Below are 18,632 nucleotides of genomic sequence, written 5' to 3'. Positions count from 1 at the left end.
AAAATGCAAATGGTTTCCTATCTATTCGCGTTTTTGCACCATTGAGGGTACCAACTTGTGTGCCTCTGAGTCGAGATCAATCCCCAAGTTGTGGTTTAGCTAATGAAGGTGTGTGGAGAGAGAATTCAGTCCTCCACAGCTCATGGGTAGAGGAGAAGAAGAGGAAAAAGCCTTAAAACATAATGAAAGGGAGTTTTCACTAATTATGACTGGTGTACTTGATGAACATAGATTAAGTATGCATAAATATTGAGGATCTTGGCTTTGATACCATGTTATAATTAATGGTGCTTAAGCAAGTTACTAAATCAAAGGTTTAATCATGGTGAATGAAGAAGTGAAGTGATTAGGGTTAATCACATAACATCATGCAAGAGCTTAGCATAATAGCAAAGTAGAGAGTGGGAGAAGACTTGTAATATTTATTCGATGGCAGCCTTGGCACAAAAGTAGCTAAGAGTTAATCACATCCACCTAATCCAAAAGTAGCTAAGAAAGGGCACCCATTATCTAGAATGGAGTGCAACCAAAAGGTTCCTTTCATAATTTCAATATGCTTGAGCTTCCCTGGATCAATTAGTCAATAGGGATTTGGAATTGACAAAATAGAAAGGCCGAGAGACCCATGATGTATTTTAGAGCACGGGCGCTCTCACTTTTGTGGCTATCTAGGCCTAAGATGGTATATGGGATATGAACTTGCTCATACAAGAGTGAAACTCTTAGATCCTCTCCTTAAACCTTCTAGTAGACAATGGTGTTAAAGCTCATGTTCAATGGATATAATCTTGGTTCTAATCCCTCTTCTAGGAGAGGCTCTTCTCTGATTATGGAAACAATAGGCTCTTTCATATGTCTTCTATTGAGCAATGTGAAGTTAGTGTACTAAGTATAGATTAGCTCTTATAGTCAAAAAGCCCACCCTCTATCTTCTCTTGGCAGTCTTTGACCCACTCTACTCTTCTCCTATACAATGGGATTCAGACACTCTACCAACTTCTTTGACAGGCTATCTAGTCTATAACAACTTCTTCTAGCTTAATAGCCAGATATAGAGTCATCTCCTCCTCCTCCTCAAAGGATGATTGAAATGTTTAAGGTAGTTTCTTCATTGGCAGAGCCATCTTAAACTATCAAATCTTTGTCTTGCTATGTCTATGGGTCTTTGGGGTGCATTAGGTTGTAAGACTCGTGTTTACCCTTGGCCCCTTTGTGGTTGAGAGGTGGAATCCTCTACATGACTAGCTACTCTTCTCTTGCTTTACTTTGTATGGATTTTGCATATGTATTACTGTATTATTAGAGAGACTGTATGAATGTATCCATTCCACACTTAGCACAAGTTAAGACTTGCCAATGGTTGTCAGGATGCTCACAATGTGGGAGTGCAAGTGTGGCATGGCAAACCATGGATGATAAACCATGGCCCTCTTGATGGAATACTTAGCCACACAATGAGGTCCCTTACAACCATAGCATTATAATGATTGCCTAGCTCCTGGAGCATGGATGTCCTTACCCCTAGTGGTTTTGCACTATAGAATTGAGTGGTAGATGGGGTACTTATGTTGTCATTTTTTGTGATGTAATGGGTTAAGATTTGATTCAGTGTGCTCTGAGCCTTTAAGGGTTCAATATAAACCATCTCCCTCCTCACCCCCCTTTGGAACCTCACTAGTTGGTTCATTAGGGAGATGCTTAGGGAAGAGGTGGTTGTGACACAGTAACGCCTAACACCAATGGTCGTGAAGGCATCTCAAGCACTCTGAAAATTCCTCTTTAGGGTACAAATTGCCCTAAGTGAGGTGCATTAGAACTTTATAGGCCTTGTCAGTGGGGTGTTGGAAAAGTCAAGGGCTGCCCTAGATTGGCAGGTAAGGTAAGGGCTTTTATAGGCCTTTTAAGTGGTGTTAGCAAAGCCAACGGTTACCTCAGATTGGCAGGTAAGGCAAGGGCTATTTGCAGGCTAGTTCTTATAATAATGAGTTTTATCATGGCTCTCTTTACTCTCGTATAATGAGCACACTAGAGATGCCTCCTTATGTTGGTCTCAATTTGTGTTGGTGTGGCTACTTGCATATAAAACATAAAGCAACACCACCACTCTTGTCAAGAGTATAAATGTGGTTGGCCCATGTTATCTCTTCCCAATCCAAATCCCCATTATTGCATGTTATCTCTTACCAACCCAACTCTCCATTATTGGTTAGCCCGTGTTATCTCTTCCCAACCCCAACTCTCCATTATTGGGTCATTTTTTGCATGAGTGCTATAGAGCAAGCTCTTCTCTACTGGCAGTGCCATAGGTGACTCTTTACCCTTGGTGTTAGCTTTAATGAGACTTTAAAAAAAGAAGCTTCGGATGGGATCCCTTTCTTTTGATATCTCTTGTGAGGCATCCCCATGAAGTTATCTCTTGTGAGGCATCCCTATGAAGTTATCATCAAAGTCAATCACACGACTCAAAGGACTTATACCTTTATGTTTGCAAGGCATTGTGTAATGGTGGATCTTGGAGTCCCTCCACCACGAGTCTTTTGTTTAGCATGTCATCATTTAGGATTCTAGCTCTCTTTTGCATAAGAGAAGATTTCATTATTAGGAGCTTAATTAATATTTAATTATTTATTAATTCACACATTCGACAATGTATATACCGTACCAATTTAATGCCTAATCCAACAATATGCTTAATTGTGTGAATTAATTAGTGATTAGTGGTTAATTAGGACTCTTAATCAATCTAAAAGAGGAAACATTAGTGAAAGGGTCAATCTTAGATTCACTCGTTAGTGAATAACTCTTAATCAATCCAAAAGAGGAAAAATTAGTGAAAGGGTTAATCTTGAATTAACTCATTAGTGATTATCTCTTAATCACTTATTTCCATGACTCATTAGTGGCTAATGTACATCCAATGTACATCCAATGTAAAGATGAATTGTGAGTTGGCTATAATCCACTTTTGGGGTCCTTTATGGTGTGTCATAAAGTGTTGACTTTTGCCTCCCACTTGCCTTCAAAAAACTTCTTACACCTCTTCATTTGAATTTTAAAACCACCCCCTCCACACAAATTGGATTACCAAAAACCACTATAAAAACTCGAAAAAAAAATCATATCTCGAAAATTCGATCATGCTAGAAAATTCTAATCATGACCAAAAAAATAACGACTGTGACTACATAATCATGCCTACATAATAATCATGCCCAAATAAAAAATATGATTGAAAATCATGGTCGTCTCATGAGACCAACGATCACGCTTATAAAATCACGACAACACTAAGACCAAGGACCCAATGTATGTGATGCTTACAAGTGCTCAAAAGAAGATTCATTCTTGTCGCATGGAAAAGAATAATGAAAACATGTTAGTGATCCGAGAAATATCAAATGAAGAGCCTAGCACCTCATCTAGTGCAATTGAAAGTCAAATTAAAGTTCTAAGGCCCAACCTATCACCCGAAGACGAGAACCAGACTCTTGACAAGAGCCTTAGCAAACAACATACTCAAGAGACCATGCTCAAACTTGTTGAGGTGTTGACTAGGTCTCCAATTGACTAGGTCTCCAATTGTTCTAACAAAAAGAGTTCCTCATAACCAACAAGACGAGTAATACCCATTTTCTTTTCAAGAGGAAGAGGCACCATTTACCAAAATTGAGGCATTAAGCCATGATGAGGATAACATCTTCAGATGATACTGCAATATTCAATTGAGGATGAGATTGCAAGATCTAGAAAGTCTCTATTATAGGATATTGTTACGCCTCAGATCTTTAATGGTAGGAAAACAAACCTCATCTTATGATGAGGTAACTTCCATCTTAGCACCCCTTCAATCTAATCACAACTTGTACATCGTAAAGCCTACATTCTAATGCTGCACATGAGCCTCCAAGGTCTTCACACAAGCTTCTAAACAAGTCTTAGTAAACATAATAAGGGGACCTTTAGTGCTATTGTGCACATTGAGCACCACATTGAGGGTACTCTTGAGAATGATGAGAACCAAAATGAGGAGAACTATGCCTTAGACTAACTCTTTGGGAATGACTTAGGGATTGCTTCAATCTCAAAGTCAATGGAAAACTGAAACTGAAACTAAAGGTGAAATTGAGACATCCATGATTCCATTGGGATGAGCCTATCAAAGTTTGGCTAGATTTCCCTATGGGAAAGAATGTTGAACGGAAAAGAGAAGTCATTAGTCGTCATAAAGCCACTCACAACATTGTATCCACATAAACTTGGGTATCCTTGGGATAACCCACATGGTTTCGGCCTTGACCTTTTGGTAGACTAAGCATTGGCAAACATGCTGTAGTACATCCTTCTTAAGTTTGGGCCAAAAGAAATGCTTCTTTACAGCCATAAAAATCTTTACATATCCAGAGTGTCCTTTTATAGGACTATCATGAGCCTCATTTAGAATCTTTCTCTATCCTTCTCTTAAGATCTCCTTCTATTGCCTGCCCATGAATTATGGGCCGTAGATACCCCCACCACATCAGCATGGGCAGCAGGCAGGGGTATGGCGATGTGTAATGGGCCTAAAAGTTTTGAATTGCAAAACCCATAATAATAACATCGGGCGCTTGTTCTAGTGGTGGTTGATGGGGGTGGCTTGAAACCTGGAGGTACCAAGTTCGATCCCCGGCTAGACACCCGATAGTTACAATGCCCTCGCTTTGTAGAGGATATGAGGGGTCCTCACGGAGTACTTTGCTCCCTTCTAGTAGCCAATTTTTTTTTATAAAAAAAAAACCCATAATAATAATAGAATGAAGCCGGTCGGACACGCTCACCTCCTTAAATGTGAAACCAAAGATTCCTGGAATCGCGAGTACACGCGGGATTCGTGTTGTCTTGCGCTCTTCTCTGCCTGCACACCTCGTTATCATCATCGGGTTCTCTGAAGCTCTGTTGCTGGTTGGTTGATTCGATTCTAATTATCTTAGCAACAGCAAAATAGTTCATTTTTTGTAGTCCTGTATCTCTAAGTGGCGTTTTAAAGTCCTAAATTTTCTGTTTTTTTTCTCTGTTTTCAATGGTTTTGCTATGGTTTTTCTGTGTTTTTGGTATCTAAGCACTACATCAGGTAATACCTGATTTAATAGATAAATTTTCTCTGGCCCCAAAATTTGATGATGGGTAAGGGCTTTCAGGTGCAACATTGCCTGTCGAGAGGGTTGGGGAAAATAGCCCAGTGGTAGAGCTTGAGCTATGGAAGCTGAGATTGCGAGTTCAAAACTCACTGAAGTGTAGCATAAATTGTTTAGATGTGGAGCTATATTGTTACTCCATTAAAGTGAAAAAATAGAGTAATATTTAAGAAAATTAAACTTAAAGCAACAATTGAACAAGGACAACTTGAATAATATTTCCATAGTTACCTTAATCTGATACAATTATTAGTATAGTTATATTCCCTATGCACCTATGTAGGCCTTTGTTAGACATGCTGGTCATATTGGAAAGGAGGCTAAACCAATGTGAATCAAGATGCTCACCATGCCATGTTAAAGTTAATCAAGATTCCAAATGACATCATATTAATGGTGATGTTAATGGTCAATGTCAACCAAGATGCCCATGTTGTCAATATTGATGTTGATGGTTGTGTCTTTTATGCCTCTTATGCTATTACTAACCATGATATCCATGCTCATACTAATGGTGATCAAGATATTCATGTTGCTCACATAATGGATAAATGTTGTTAATGATGGTGATATTGCTCATGTAGGCCATGTTAAACCATGCTCGTGTCCTCCACCCATGTCTGATTAGGTTGAATCCCTTCACTTCTGCATGTTGTCAACATGTATGTAATTGTAATACCTTTCACTTGGAAGCCGATTAGCAGGGCCGGGTCGGGTCCTGGTGGCATCACGACTCTATGCAAGGGTTTAATGAGCCATTCATTCTCTTTAAACGTCCCTAGTAGGAAGTTACTATAGCCCCTTGCATGCCCCTTTGAGAACCGGGCACGTACTCATGAATCAATGACATATCAACATGCAATTTTGTATGATGGAGCATAAGTACACATGGAGAATGTGTGGTTGCATTCATCGGGAAAATTATAAAAAGCTTCTTCTCTCTGTTCCCCCCCTTTAATTTTATTGTTTACATACTTTGTGCAGGGCACATGCTTGAGAGAGAGAGAGAGAGAGAGAGAAAGAAAGAAAGTAATATTAAACGTCCATGAAAGATCCCAAGGGTCTATGAGACCAAAAGTGATACAATGGTACCATGGATACACTGAGCCATGGAAAACTGAAAGAAAAAGTACAAAGAAAACAACTAGCACTAGTGTATGTACATGTAATCAGCAGATAAGAACTCCTTTGGGGCGTGGAGCCAAAGTGTGGGTATGGGTCGTGGGCTAAAGGGGGGTGGGGATGTGGATGGAGTTCTAAGGCAAGATGCATCTCTATATGCTAAAGGGGTAGTACAACCATGCTATGCAGATCTATGTCTAACTCCATCCAGTGCCATAAGAGGGATATAAGATATCATACATCGTCGATGTTGAGGCTGTGAATGGCGTGAACATGTCCCTTGAGTCTGAATGAAAGCGAGCTAGCCTCTCCTGTGTCTCCATCTGGTGTCTCATCCGGATAGCTGCTATCTCTCGGTGACGGAGTCGGGGTGCTCTATGTCCAGTCTGTCTAGGTCTCCTCCTAGCTCTCAGTTCCTCTGCTCTCTGTGCGGTCACCCCACGTGGTACATCAGCGGCGGGCACTGGCATAGCTCTCTGGAAGAAATTTGTGAGCTGGGATTGTCTCCCACCCCTAGTGGGAGCGGGTGTCTAGAGGAGTCTCTCTCCAGAACTATGAAGCTCTAGTAGTAGTCTGCCAAGCTGTCGCTGGTCCGAGGCCTCCATCAACTGATGTAGTGAAGAGTGCTCCTCAAACAATCGTGCATATCTATCTCTGACCCCCTGGTGGGCTCTACATCTACATACAAAGTGATCCTCAGTCTCCACCTCCTCGCGGCACAATCTGCATATCCGCTCGGCTCTGGGAACCCGTGCCGCTCTCCCAGCCTCTATTTCTAGCTGATGTGATGAGACTCGTAGCTGTCCAATAGCAACGGCTATGTGGCATGTATACATCCATATACCGCGGTCGCTGTATAAACCCATCCCTTGAGATGCTCATAAAGTGGTCTCTGTAATACAGCATCTTCGGTGGTAGTGGGCTCTCTGGTGCTGTCCATGTCTCCTGTATGTAGCGCTGCCATATGTCCTGTCTCATCACTTTGTTCCTCTCATTGAGAGAGAGGTAACCCCGTGGAGCAGACTGATCATACTGAAAAGGTGGCAACCGCTCAATGTCTATCCCACCGCTCAATGTCTATCCCATGATGCGAGAACCACTGTAGCATCTGTGCATACCAAGATCCATTGTGTCCAGCCTCGGCCAGCTGTCTGGATGCCTCAAAAGCTTGGCGGGATAATCTCTCCGTGGGCATCTCCCTCATCCTGTATATAAAGGAGATCGTATGGAACAATGCCTCCACTGCCATAGGTGGTGCAGCAAACTCAGCTCGAACAATGTCGTGCGGGACGGATGGTTTGCTGCGTATCATCCTCGAGAGCATCAAGATCTGTGGTCTCTCCAGCTGTACCCATGTGGAGGCTACAAGCCCTGGTGCCCAAACCGCTGCTGCATACATCAAGGCTGGTGTCACTAATGTATCAAAAAGCCACCCCTTCGTGCGGGGTTCTTGAAAATGTGCCTGATAACATTGACGCTCAAGGCCAGCAAGAGCTGCATACCCCCGGGTCACTCTGTCCGCGGACTGCCTGAGCCATGGAGAAGCGTCCAGCTGAGCTAGTAAATGTGATGCCAAGGTAAACATAAGAGCTCACCACCTCGACCCGCCCTCTTGCGAATGTGAGAGTAGTGTGGCTCCTGACTGCGGGTGAGGTGTGGAAGATCATAACCTTGGTTTTCCCAAGGTTCACTGTGAGACCCTGCTGTGCGCAGAAGTCATCAAGAGCCACAAGGTGTCTTTGAAGCCCAACCTGCGTGTCGGATACCAAGACGATGTCATCAGCATAAAGCATAACATGGATAATAATACCTGATAGCTCAATCCCAGAGCCTCCTCCCTATGTGATGTAATCGACCACCTCATCAATATAGAGCCCAAAGAGCGTGGGGGAGAGTGGGCACCCCTGCTTCACACCAATGGTGCTAGCAATTGTGTCGGACAAGCCTCCTGGGCATCGGACTCTCCCAAAGACCTTCTCATATAGCCTGTATATGCCCCACATCATGTCTGAGGGTATGCCTAGTGTTTGTAGTCGTCGAAAGAGGCGCTCTTTGGGCACAATATCAAATGCCTTGCGGAAATATACAAAGCAACAATAGAGCCGTCGCCTCCGTGCCTTGGCCTGATCGATCAGGCACCTCAATGTAAAAATGTGGTCGATGGTCGAGAAGGCTCGTTGGAAGCCTGCCTGGCCTGCTGCTCTCAATCCCCCAACCTCTACATGAGTGCTCAGCTCTGCCTCCAAAACTGCCCCGTATAGTTTGGCCAATATATGGCCAATCATGATGGTCCTGTAGTTCCCGGGGTCTAGTACATCTCCCGCTTTATGGATCGGCACAATAGTGTGCATCGTCCACTCAGCCGGAAACCCCTCTGACAGAGCTCTGTTAAAGAGATGAGCAAGAAATGGTGCCAATGTATCAATAGCATAGATGAGATGCTCTCCTTGTAATCCTGTATGATCCGTCGCCCGTCCATGTTGGAGTCGGCATATGGCCCTCCTAACCATAGGTGGGGTGAAGAAGGTGGAGACTGTGGAGCATGGCTCTGTGGGCTGTGGTATAGGGGGCATTGCAGGCACATCATAGAGTCTCTCTGCATATGTCTGCCAGGTCTGAGGATCGGTAATAGGTGTGGGAGGACGGGGCTCTCTGAGTCTCCTCCAAGCAGCAGCAACATCTCTGCTCATGAGCATGTGATGTGTGTCCCAGTACTGAGCCTTCTCATAAGCTCGCCGCTTACGGCAGGTGAGAGTATGCATCCTCTTGCTTGCCTATCTCTGGGTGATCTCCCCGCGAGCCCTCTGCACTCGGAGACTGCGGTAAAGGTTTCTGCACTCATCATCATACCATCGGTTCTGGGGCATGCTCCCAGATGTAGGTGGCTGTCCTATCTGTATGTGGTATGGGAAACTCCTCGCGGCTGCGGAGTGCAGTACATGTGAGAGCTGGGAGGTGAGCATAGCCATGGGTGCCGATGGGTCTAAGGCAAACAGCTGATCATGAACATGATAGTCATACACATCGGCTAGGTCTTGAGTGAAGTGGAAAATAGTGTGTGGTGGCTGTATGATGGGTGGGTGGGTCTCCAGTAAGCTCCTGAAAGTGAGGGATAGATATGTATGATCCGCCCCAATGGGGCATGGTGGTACGGTGAAGTGAGACACAATATCTGCTGCCTCCCGGGATCCCATCACATAGTCCACTGTACTGCTGCCGCCCCCCACTGGAAAGCAAGTCAACCCACCTGAGTCTAGCCACTGAGTCATCCCGTTATAAATAATGAGATGGTGTCAGGCCCCAAGCTCCAGCAAATGTTGCCCATATCCAGTGTTGTCAGCTCCTCCGTCAGCGGAGATCTGAGTGGTCCCTGTATCCTCTGTAGCTAGCAGCTCTAGTCTCAAGGGATCCTCAAAGTCATAGATCTCGCACTGTCTGCTTTGAGTCCGTGCATTGAAGCCCCCCATCAAGAAGACTTCTCCCAGTGTCGAATAGTGTAAGATCTCCTCAGATAAGACAGAGTATGGAGACTCACTAGCCTCTCCTCCACCCGGCTCCTGGGTGGTGGCAAACCGCGACCCCTTCGGAGGAAAGTAGCAAAGGGCGATATAAATCCATCTGGTCTCCGAGAGGCGTAAGCTAATCCACATGTATCTCGCCTCCGAGTCTCGTGCTACGACTCGAACAAGCTCATGTAACCCATGTCTGAAAAGCACTGCAATACCTCTTGAACCTCGGGAGGTGGCCTGTCTCATCCCTTGTCGGTGAGCTGACTCCCACTGATAACCCTCAACCCGTGGTAAGCCCCTCTCTGGGCTCTCATGTGTCTCTATCATCAAGATGATATCCCGGCCCTCCATCACCTCCTCAAGTCTCCTTGGATGTGTCCATAGGACTCCATTACAGTTCCAGACTGCTATGTGTATCTCTTTGTCTTCATGTTGTTTCCTCCGTGTCTCATTGGCCAGATGGCGCTATTCGACCCTCTTCCCATCAATGTAGATGTGACCATCCCTATAATGTGCCTTCTTCCCTTCTTTGCGTGCCGCCTTGATCTTCGGCATGCATAATCTTCTGTGCTCCAGCTGCATCCATGTGAGGTCATCATCAAAGTAGATAGGGTCCCCTGGCAAGCTCCTCAAGATAGCCCGTCTTCTCATAAAGCTCATCCTACTCTCCTCGTCCGGGAACTGTAGCACTAAGGCCTTGCCTTTGGTGGAGTCCTTTGGGGTTGTCCTCCATACTCTAGTGAATGGGAGCGGCTCATCCTCCTTTAGTCCGAGCTTGGTACATAGGTTCCGCCCGTCAATCTCGGGTGTGGAGGCAGTGCTCTCTGGTATCCCTGTGACTCGGGTGTTTAGGCGCCGGATCCGTCGCATCTTCTCTTCATCAAGAGTAGACTGCATCATGTGTACATCTTCTTGTACCTCCTTCTTGATGTTCTTCTTCATCACTTGTACATCTTCTTGCACCTCCTTTTTGATGTTCTTCTTCATCACTTCTACCCATCCTTCGTGGGCTGCCTCCATTTTCCCCTCGATTGTGTGGGTGAGGGTTTTGGTGATCTCTTCCTTGATTGCCTCTTTGTCCACCTCAAGAGTCTCTCCTTCCTCCCGTGGACGATCGCGTAAGGATGCCACTTCGCCCTTCAAAAGGTTGATTCCTCCTGCATGGCGAGCTTTTCCTTCTCCCACTCCTCTTGCATGGTAAGCTTCTCTTCCTTCCATATTTCCGCTTCGGCCTCCAGCTTTCCCATGCGCGTCAGTAAGTCCTTGATGGCGGTGATGGTGCTATCCAATGTCTTCTTCTTGTCCTTGATAAGATCCCTAAGGATATGATCAAGCTGGCCGATTTTATCATCTACAGACCCTCCCATTGTAGAGGGAGGGAATGTTTGAAAGGAGAAGGTAAATATGTGGGAGAGAGAGAGAGAGAGAGTACTCTACCTTTTGCTGGATGTGGGCAAAGATGGAACTGATTGGCATGCTACACCTCGGAAATGGTGTTTCCCTGTTGCAAGGTAAACAGCTGTTGTCTGCAGCTATGGGTAACACCTTTGCCAGCTAACATGCAGGTACAGTCAAACCCTGACATCTACATGAATGTAGTTACTCACTCTCTATCAAAAAAGAAAAAGAAAAAAAAACTATGCATGAAAAATGGCCAGGCTCACAAACCATTGCACTTTGTCCATCATCCAGGCATGCAATCTTACATCTCGTAAGGAGTCTGAGATGTGGTTGCTAATGGGATTTGGTTATCTTGATAGAATCATTTATGATATTATGACACAAGGGTGTATCAGACAGCTGCATATTTACTAGAGGGCAAGAGAAAGTGCGTTTAGTGGTGAGGGGTTAGATGTGCTTGGTCCCATAGCAGACATGATTTGTGTAGATAAGAGAAACCGAGCCCAGTGAAGAGGGATTAGTTGTGCAGGATTGAGGATTCCATAACCAGAGACGACGTTTCCAGGCAAGAGTGAGTGTGTTCAATGGTGAGGGATTAGCTGTGTGAGAATGGGGGTTTCATAACAGAACATAACTTGTCCAGCCAAGAGAAATGGTGTTTAGTGGTGAGGTATTAGCTATGCGAGGGTGTATCTGGCACAATTCCTGATCAGAGAAGAATTGCCTTCTCGAAAAGGTTGAAGGCTTGTTATTGTGCAAGATTTCAGGCTCAGCAGTGGGAAAGCATTGTTAACATTTGCATTCCATCTTGACATACGAGACATTATATATCCTTTCATATGATGACTTGCTATTTTTGTTTCCCCGGACAATCTTTTTGTAGGACTGATATGTTTTATGCATGAGATGGTATCACCTATATATGCTATGTTATTAATAGACTCTCTTTGTAAGTTCTTGATTTCTCTGTCCTCCTTAAGCTACCTCGCGGATAGGAGAGCCTTCACGGGTTCTTTTTGCAATGATACATTTTTAAGTGGAGAACCTGAAGAATGGCTCTTTGATTCCCATATGCCCCATGTCTATCCTTGCTATCCCACCTGTGAGTAGAAGTAGCTGAATACTCCTCTTTCGTTTCACTTGGAACATGGGGCATGGTTTTTTTCATCGGTTTGGGCAGTTCCATCTTAACACCCTTTGCCTCCAAAAGTTGAGGATCTTAAGCACCACCATGCCATCACCATCTTTTACCAAGTGCCCTTTAGAAAGCAAATTAGTTCATGGAAAACTCTGATGGATTAACACCTGTATTTTCCGCAAGCAACTTGATCCATAGGAATCTTTTTCCATGCAGCCAAGAAGTCCTAAAAGTCTTGGTCGGCATGGGTTTCTTTGAGACACTTGGTCTCCTCCCAAAGATGTTGCACTTGTCTCCTCCAAACCTTTCCTAACAGACGTACTTGTGGGCATTTGACCTCCTATTTGCCAAGGGAAATTCAAGTTTTCTAGCTAGAGGACTGATTCCATGTGTGAGTGAAAATTTGTCTCCGATACAAATGTAATTGGGAGTGCCCAAGATATCTTAAGATTTCACTTTATTAAGACAACTACACAATATGAACGAAGAATGCATGAAAATGTAGATTTTGTGTGGAATGTGCATGCTCTATACTCCACACTAGTTGCCAAAGATGGTTCCCCCCTTCTAGTTTCTTTATTGCAAAAGGGAAATTCTTTACAAAGCACTTAGTGAATCTGTCACTCATGAGTCCCAGATTAATTCTCTCAAATAGCTCGATGACGATGCTGAATCTATCATGAACTCTTGTAGCTCCACTCAAGAGTACACATGAGATGATCTGGATGCAACTCCTTGCTAACCCAAATCTGGGTAAGTGAGTACACCGTCTTCGCAATCCTGCATGCAGCTTGTGTACTATGTGAAGACCTTTGTAACCCCGTTTTTCCTGTAGTCATCGGCAGTGCCTCCTGCTCATAACCCCAGGTACTCGACAGAGACCTTCAACATTGACAAGATTTGTCCCAGAAGCAACACATGCACAACCAGACCTGGCTCACACATCTGTACAGCTAACGCTACTGGTTGCACTAATGAGGTTAGTCGGTCTGCTGTCCATACAAGGTCTGCAGCAATCAGTACCACCTCTGCCGTATAAATGACATGGAAGATGGCCGTACAATCCACTGCTGACATCACTATAGTCATAGGCTGCCACTACTGTGTCCTATAGTGGTACACTCTGCAGAGCTCTGGTTGGTTTTGCCGTACAGCCTGTCTGTACATATATGCCACTGGCCATATACACTTGCGTTGCTGTTTGTACCACCTGTGCAGCTGGTCGTACAGCCTACTTTCTGCCTTGGGATCAGCATACAAGGATGAGAGAGTCTGGGAGATCATCACTCAACCACAATGATGCTCCCTTCATACAATTTGCACATAAAAGTACTTCCATGTTGCTTTTCCACGTTAAATTCCTGTTTTTGATAATAATATACCTACATAACTAAGGTTATAAAACACTTGAACATTCATAAAAGAAGTATGGTGACCAGTCTGGAGTTTATACTTCACTCCCTGCAAAATTCATAAAACAATAATGAGTGCACAAAGTAAACAAATCTCGTTAGTCACTTGTTTTTTGGGATTTTCTTGTGTCTATGAAATGCACAGACATTCATATGCAATTATAGTCATCCAATGTCCATGCCAAAAAAAACAAGTCACATGCATGTGCAGTCCCATCCACTCTGAAAATTCTCACTTTCCAAATTGGAAAGTTGAATTCCCTCTCTTGCCCCATTAAGGAAGAAACGTTTCTTGCACCAACTTAGGCACAGGTCTCTCCTCACTAACTTAGGCATAGGTCTCTCCTGCCCTAACTTAGGAGCACATTCACATGACAAGGAGAAGAATGAGAATCGAATGCTAGCAAGTTGGTAGTTAATGATGAGGATGATCTCTTGCTCTGACTATCCGTGACCTTGTGCTAAGTAGGTGGTGACTAGCTATGGGGCCTGCACACCTTGCAACTCAGTATCACGTTATAAAGTTTGATTTCCGATGGTCACCTTGTTCAGAGCTCAATAGGCCACACACCTTCTAGATGTTCCTTCCTTTTTTTTTGCCAGCAAAAGATGGATGGAGTCAAGAAGGAGATTTGTGAGGTTTGATGAGTCCTTTGCTGGCCAATCATTGATTTGCACCATGATTTCTTCCTTCTAAATTTCTTCAATAGCTGATAAGGTGGCCTGTTGGCAGAAAAAAACCTCTACTAAGGCCTATTTAAAAGCTTGAATGGTTTGCCTTTTAACTAAAGGTTTGCTGATACAGCTTATCTCATTTGCACTACATTTCATCAAATAGCCAACTGATTGTTTGGGGCAATCTTGCCAGAACTTTCTTTTCACGGATTAATGCGTTAGAAATTTTGAGTTATTGTTTTCAGGGTTTTGTTTTGTTACAGTAACAGCGTAATCTGCTGACTAGGTATTATGGGACAAGTGGATGCTGCTTCTGCTATTTCAGCCAGCATGGAAGAAGGTTGTTTGCTCCAGGCATGCTTTTGAGAACTCATTTTGGAATAACCATCTGACTCTGATTTGAATTTCATTAAGGGGATGGAAAGCTTGTGTAGTCAGATGTTTGTAATGAAGTATCTGTAGCTGGATTTATGATGGATACTTTACAATTGCAACTGCAGACATTGGATTTGTTGGAGTTCACCATGTTGGAATCATCTGCAAAGACCTGGATAAATCATTGGAGTTCTATTGTGGTGTGCTTGGTGAGGAGGGTTTTACATGGTCTTGCACACTGCAAGTAGTTAGGCTTTTCTTGTTACTGTAAAGGGCACTTATGACTTAAGGCTATGCTGCCACATTTTGATAACAGGTATGAAAACGTGCAATCTTCGACCTGATAAAACCCTTTATTTCCGTGGAGCCTGGCTATTGGTTGGTAATCAGATGATCCACTTAATGGAGTTGCCTAACCCAGATCCAATCACTGGCCGTCCTGCACATGGTGGAGAAGATCGGCACATGTGCCTGCACATAGAAAATCCGGAGCGACTAAAAACAGTCTTAAGGAATGCAGGTTGTGTTTTTTTTATGTCTGCATTTTTACAGCAAAAGGGAAGCATTGAAACTTGAACGTTGAAGCCTGTTGCATGCCTTGTAAGCATCTTTGTGCACAGCACACTACCTAGACTCTACCACTCCTGTTTTCTTTTGAGGGCTTAGCCAACATAAAACACGAGAGACAAATGACAATATTCCACAAGTCGCCCTAGCCAGTGCTCAAGTTGAGGCCCACCCACAAGGGACTTGCCATGACTCATGAGGCTTCTTTGAGGCTTGTAGCATTCAAGGCATGTAGACAACATCTGCTACTCTGAGGAGATCACATAGGGATATATGGATCATGAGTATGTTCCCACATAGAACCCACAGGAGGCCATGTAGACAACATCTGCTACTCTGAGGAGATCACATAGGGATATATGGATCATGAGTATGTTCCCACAGAACCCACAGGAGGCCATCCCACAAGTGCCGTATCGTCATTTGAAACCCATTCGAAGGAAGCTCCCTTGGCACATGCTTACTGCACATCATGACCAGGCAGATGCTGATGATGGATCCATGTTCCAGTGGCACATGGAGCTTCCACTATCTAGACCCTTGAATTTTGAGATTCTCAGCCGTAGGTACAACTCATTAGTGCTTCACAGAGTTTTAATGGCATCTTCAATGTTACTTTTATTTGCTCATTTAGTATCTTCATTTATTATTACAATATCTTCTAGGGGATGCTCTATGCATCTTATTACAGGCTGTTTACCATTTTGACCTTGTGCAGACATTGAGAGAGAATTCTCTCTCTCTCCTCTCTCTCTCTCTCTCTCTCTCTCTCTCTCTCTTCCTTGTTTGGACACCAAGAGATATCTAGGGAGATCCATAGCACCATTGGGGTCAAAAAGGGCTGCCCTGTATCCCCTACATTGTTTGGACTTTATATTGACGAGACCTCAGACTTTATTGACAGATTGTGGGGCACATGCTCTCGGCTAGCTTAGAATGTGGTGCCTATCCTCCTATATGCAGAAACAGCCCTGTTGTCTCACATGATGTCTTTGATACTCTCCTTCCCTTGTATGGGACACACTTACTATCGTTTGCACATTAAAACTGCCTTCTTCAACAGTGATTTGCACGAGGAGGTATATGTTTCTCTACCTCGTGGCTTTGTGTTCAAAAGGGTCAAGAATACAAAGTGTGCAGGTTATGGAAGGCTTTGTATGGCCTGAAGTAGGCTCTAGAGCATGGTACAGGGAGAGACATGCATACTGAGAACAATGGTGTGTGAACACTCTAGGACTAGCCAAGGCACTTTTTCCCTCTCACTAGGAGGTTTTTTTCCAACACCCTCTCTCTTATTATTCTCTTCTCCCAAGAGCTTCACGATTGTATCTGTTGCACCCTACATGTGCCTTGTCTGCATGCTGCTAACCCTAAGCCTAACAGTGGCTCCTACATCCTCCGGAGTGGGGCAGGAGTGGTAGAGTAGGGGGTCCCTCTGGGGTCCTGTTGTGGTCAGAGGCAAGGCTGGCCGCTGCCCCTGAGAGTAGGGCTCATAATGGTTCGTCACGGGAACCAGTGTCTCGGGAACTGTTCCCCCTCCAGAGAAAAATCAGGATGAGGCTCCTGGAGTGGGTCGCCCTCTTCTCTACAGGGGCCTAGGGCTCCTGTTTGCGTCCCTCTCGCGCTCACGCACTTGACGCTGCTGTGCACGTCAGTGCTCCTGATTGTGTCACCACAACCATTCCCGGTGGGAGGATTTGGGGTGGTTGTACGGGGTCCTCATTGCGCACAGGCCTGGGGGACGGGGGGAAAAGGTGCAGAGGGAGGAGGGTGCTGGGCAAAGGGCAAAGGGGCTGGGCAGCAGGCCCAGGGAGCTCTCTCACCCTCTCTCTCGCTATCAATTCAAACCATTCAAACTTTCCAGGGTCACTTTTTGGTGGATCTGGAGTTCAAAAAAGAAGTTTTGGGCCAGATTTTATGAGTTTTTTACGAGAGTTGACCAATCCATTTAGAATTGACAATGTCCGACTAGAGTTGACGAGCATTGACAGGAGTTGATCAGCATTGGACTTGAGTGGACTGGTGCTGATTTGAGTTGACAAGAATTGACCAATTCACTCAAAGTTGACCAGCATTTGACTCAAATTATCAAGTGCTGACCAGCCTTTGAGCTGAGTTGGGAAGATGGTTCTATGAGTGCTTTTAGTAGTCACATCTTCAGAAAATGAAGAGGAAGCAGAAGCAGCATGAATGCAGGAGTAACACAGGACAATGTTAGAGCCTCAAGTTTGCATTAGAATCTTGCAGCCCAGAAGAGGTCTTCATGTATCATTCCTACATTCTCAGCCTGTAAAAGCACAAAGAGAGCATGGTGCGGTCATTTGTCCACTTTCTTTAGCCTTTACCTTGTAGGTTTGAAGTCTTGTATCAATAAAGAAAATACTCTGTACAGGTGTTCGATTGACATTTAGTTTTGTGTTTCTGAAGTGTTGAACCAAGTTTTTCTGAAGTCCAGGCATTCCCTACACAGAGAGCATGTCTTTGAAGCCACAGGTGTTTGCCCGTGATCCGGACGGGAATTGCCTCGAATTTCAACCACTTAACGCAGTACTGTCTGCAGAGAGTATTTGAATAATGCATACCCCATGGTTCATAATAATGTCAGCTGTTGGCATGCTGAGCTGCTCCAAACCAATTAACCATGGTCTTAGTTGTATGTCAGAATATGAGAGACTGCTTTGAGGGTTGCTTTATCCTATTAATATGAATTACGACGAGTCTACAGGAGGGTTTGTCTTTGCTTGATCGTGCCTTGCATCAGTCACAGTGTAATGAGCTACATGATGCTCTGGCACCATTTCACATTGGCTTAAAAATGAGGTATACCATATAAGTTATCCATTAAAAAAATCAATAATTTTGTGCCTAATTCAGGGTTTGTGATGTACTAAGATATATCACCTTATGTTCATGCACTTGTAAAGAAAATTATGCAAGAACTGTGGGACATTGGAACCACCCCACCACCATGAGGCAGTCAAATAACCAAGCGACGACGAAAGCTGGATTTCTCTCTCTCAACCCTGTACATTTGTTTTTAATTTAACGTAATATTTATTTTGTAGCATATGCATGATATTGACTACACATTTTTTTTAAAAATTTGGTTGATATAAATATAAATAATCTCTCTAGCTGCATCCCCATTTCTCCTGTTGTTATGGTGTCACTTATGTTAAAGATTGTTGACATGCAGTCGTGGTTGTAGGCAACTGTGTACCAGTTTTCATGAATTTGGGGAAGGTGGTAAATTCTGAAGAGA

The 18,632-nt window shown here is 44.1% G+C and overlaps 1 protein-coding gene across 1 annotated transcript; it reads left to right on the top strand.

Moving 5' to 3' along the window:
* Positions 1–4,828: 4,828 nt before the first annotated feature.
* Positions 4,829–18,115, top strand: LOC147617192 (glyoxylase I 4-like; the record flags this gene model as incomplete). The annotated part of the gene is made up of 7 exons (XM_086776445.1): positions 4,829–4,916; positions 5,175–5,265; positions 5,779–5,799; positions 14,715–14,782; positions 14,929–15,012; positions 15,120–15,323; positions 17,826–18,115. Coding segments are annotated over 7 exons (672 nt in total), but the record flags the coding sequence as incomplete, so codon positions are not given.
* Positions 18,116–18,632: the final 517 nt, after the last annotated feature.

Source organism: Cibotium barometz, chromosome 37, assembly GCF_041138505.1.
Source record: "Cibotium barometz isolate CiBa-2024 chromosome 37, ASM4113850v1, whole genome shotgun sequence".
NCBI classification, from domain to species: Eukaryota; Viridiplantae; Streptophyta; class Polypodiopsida; order Cyatheales; family Cibotiaceae; genus Cibotium; species Cibotium barometz.
The sequence above is the reverse complement of the archived record's forward strand: the minus strand, read 5'-3'. Positions and strand labels throughout refer to the sequence as shown.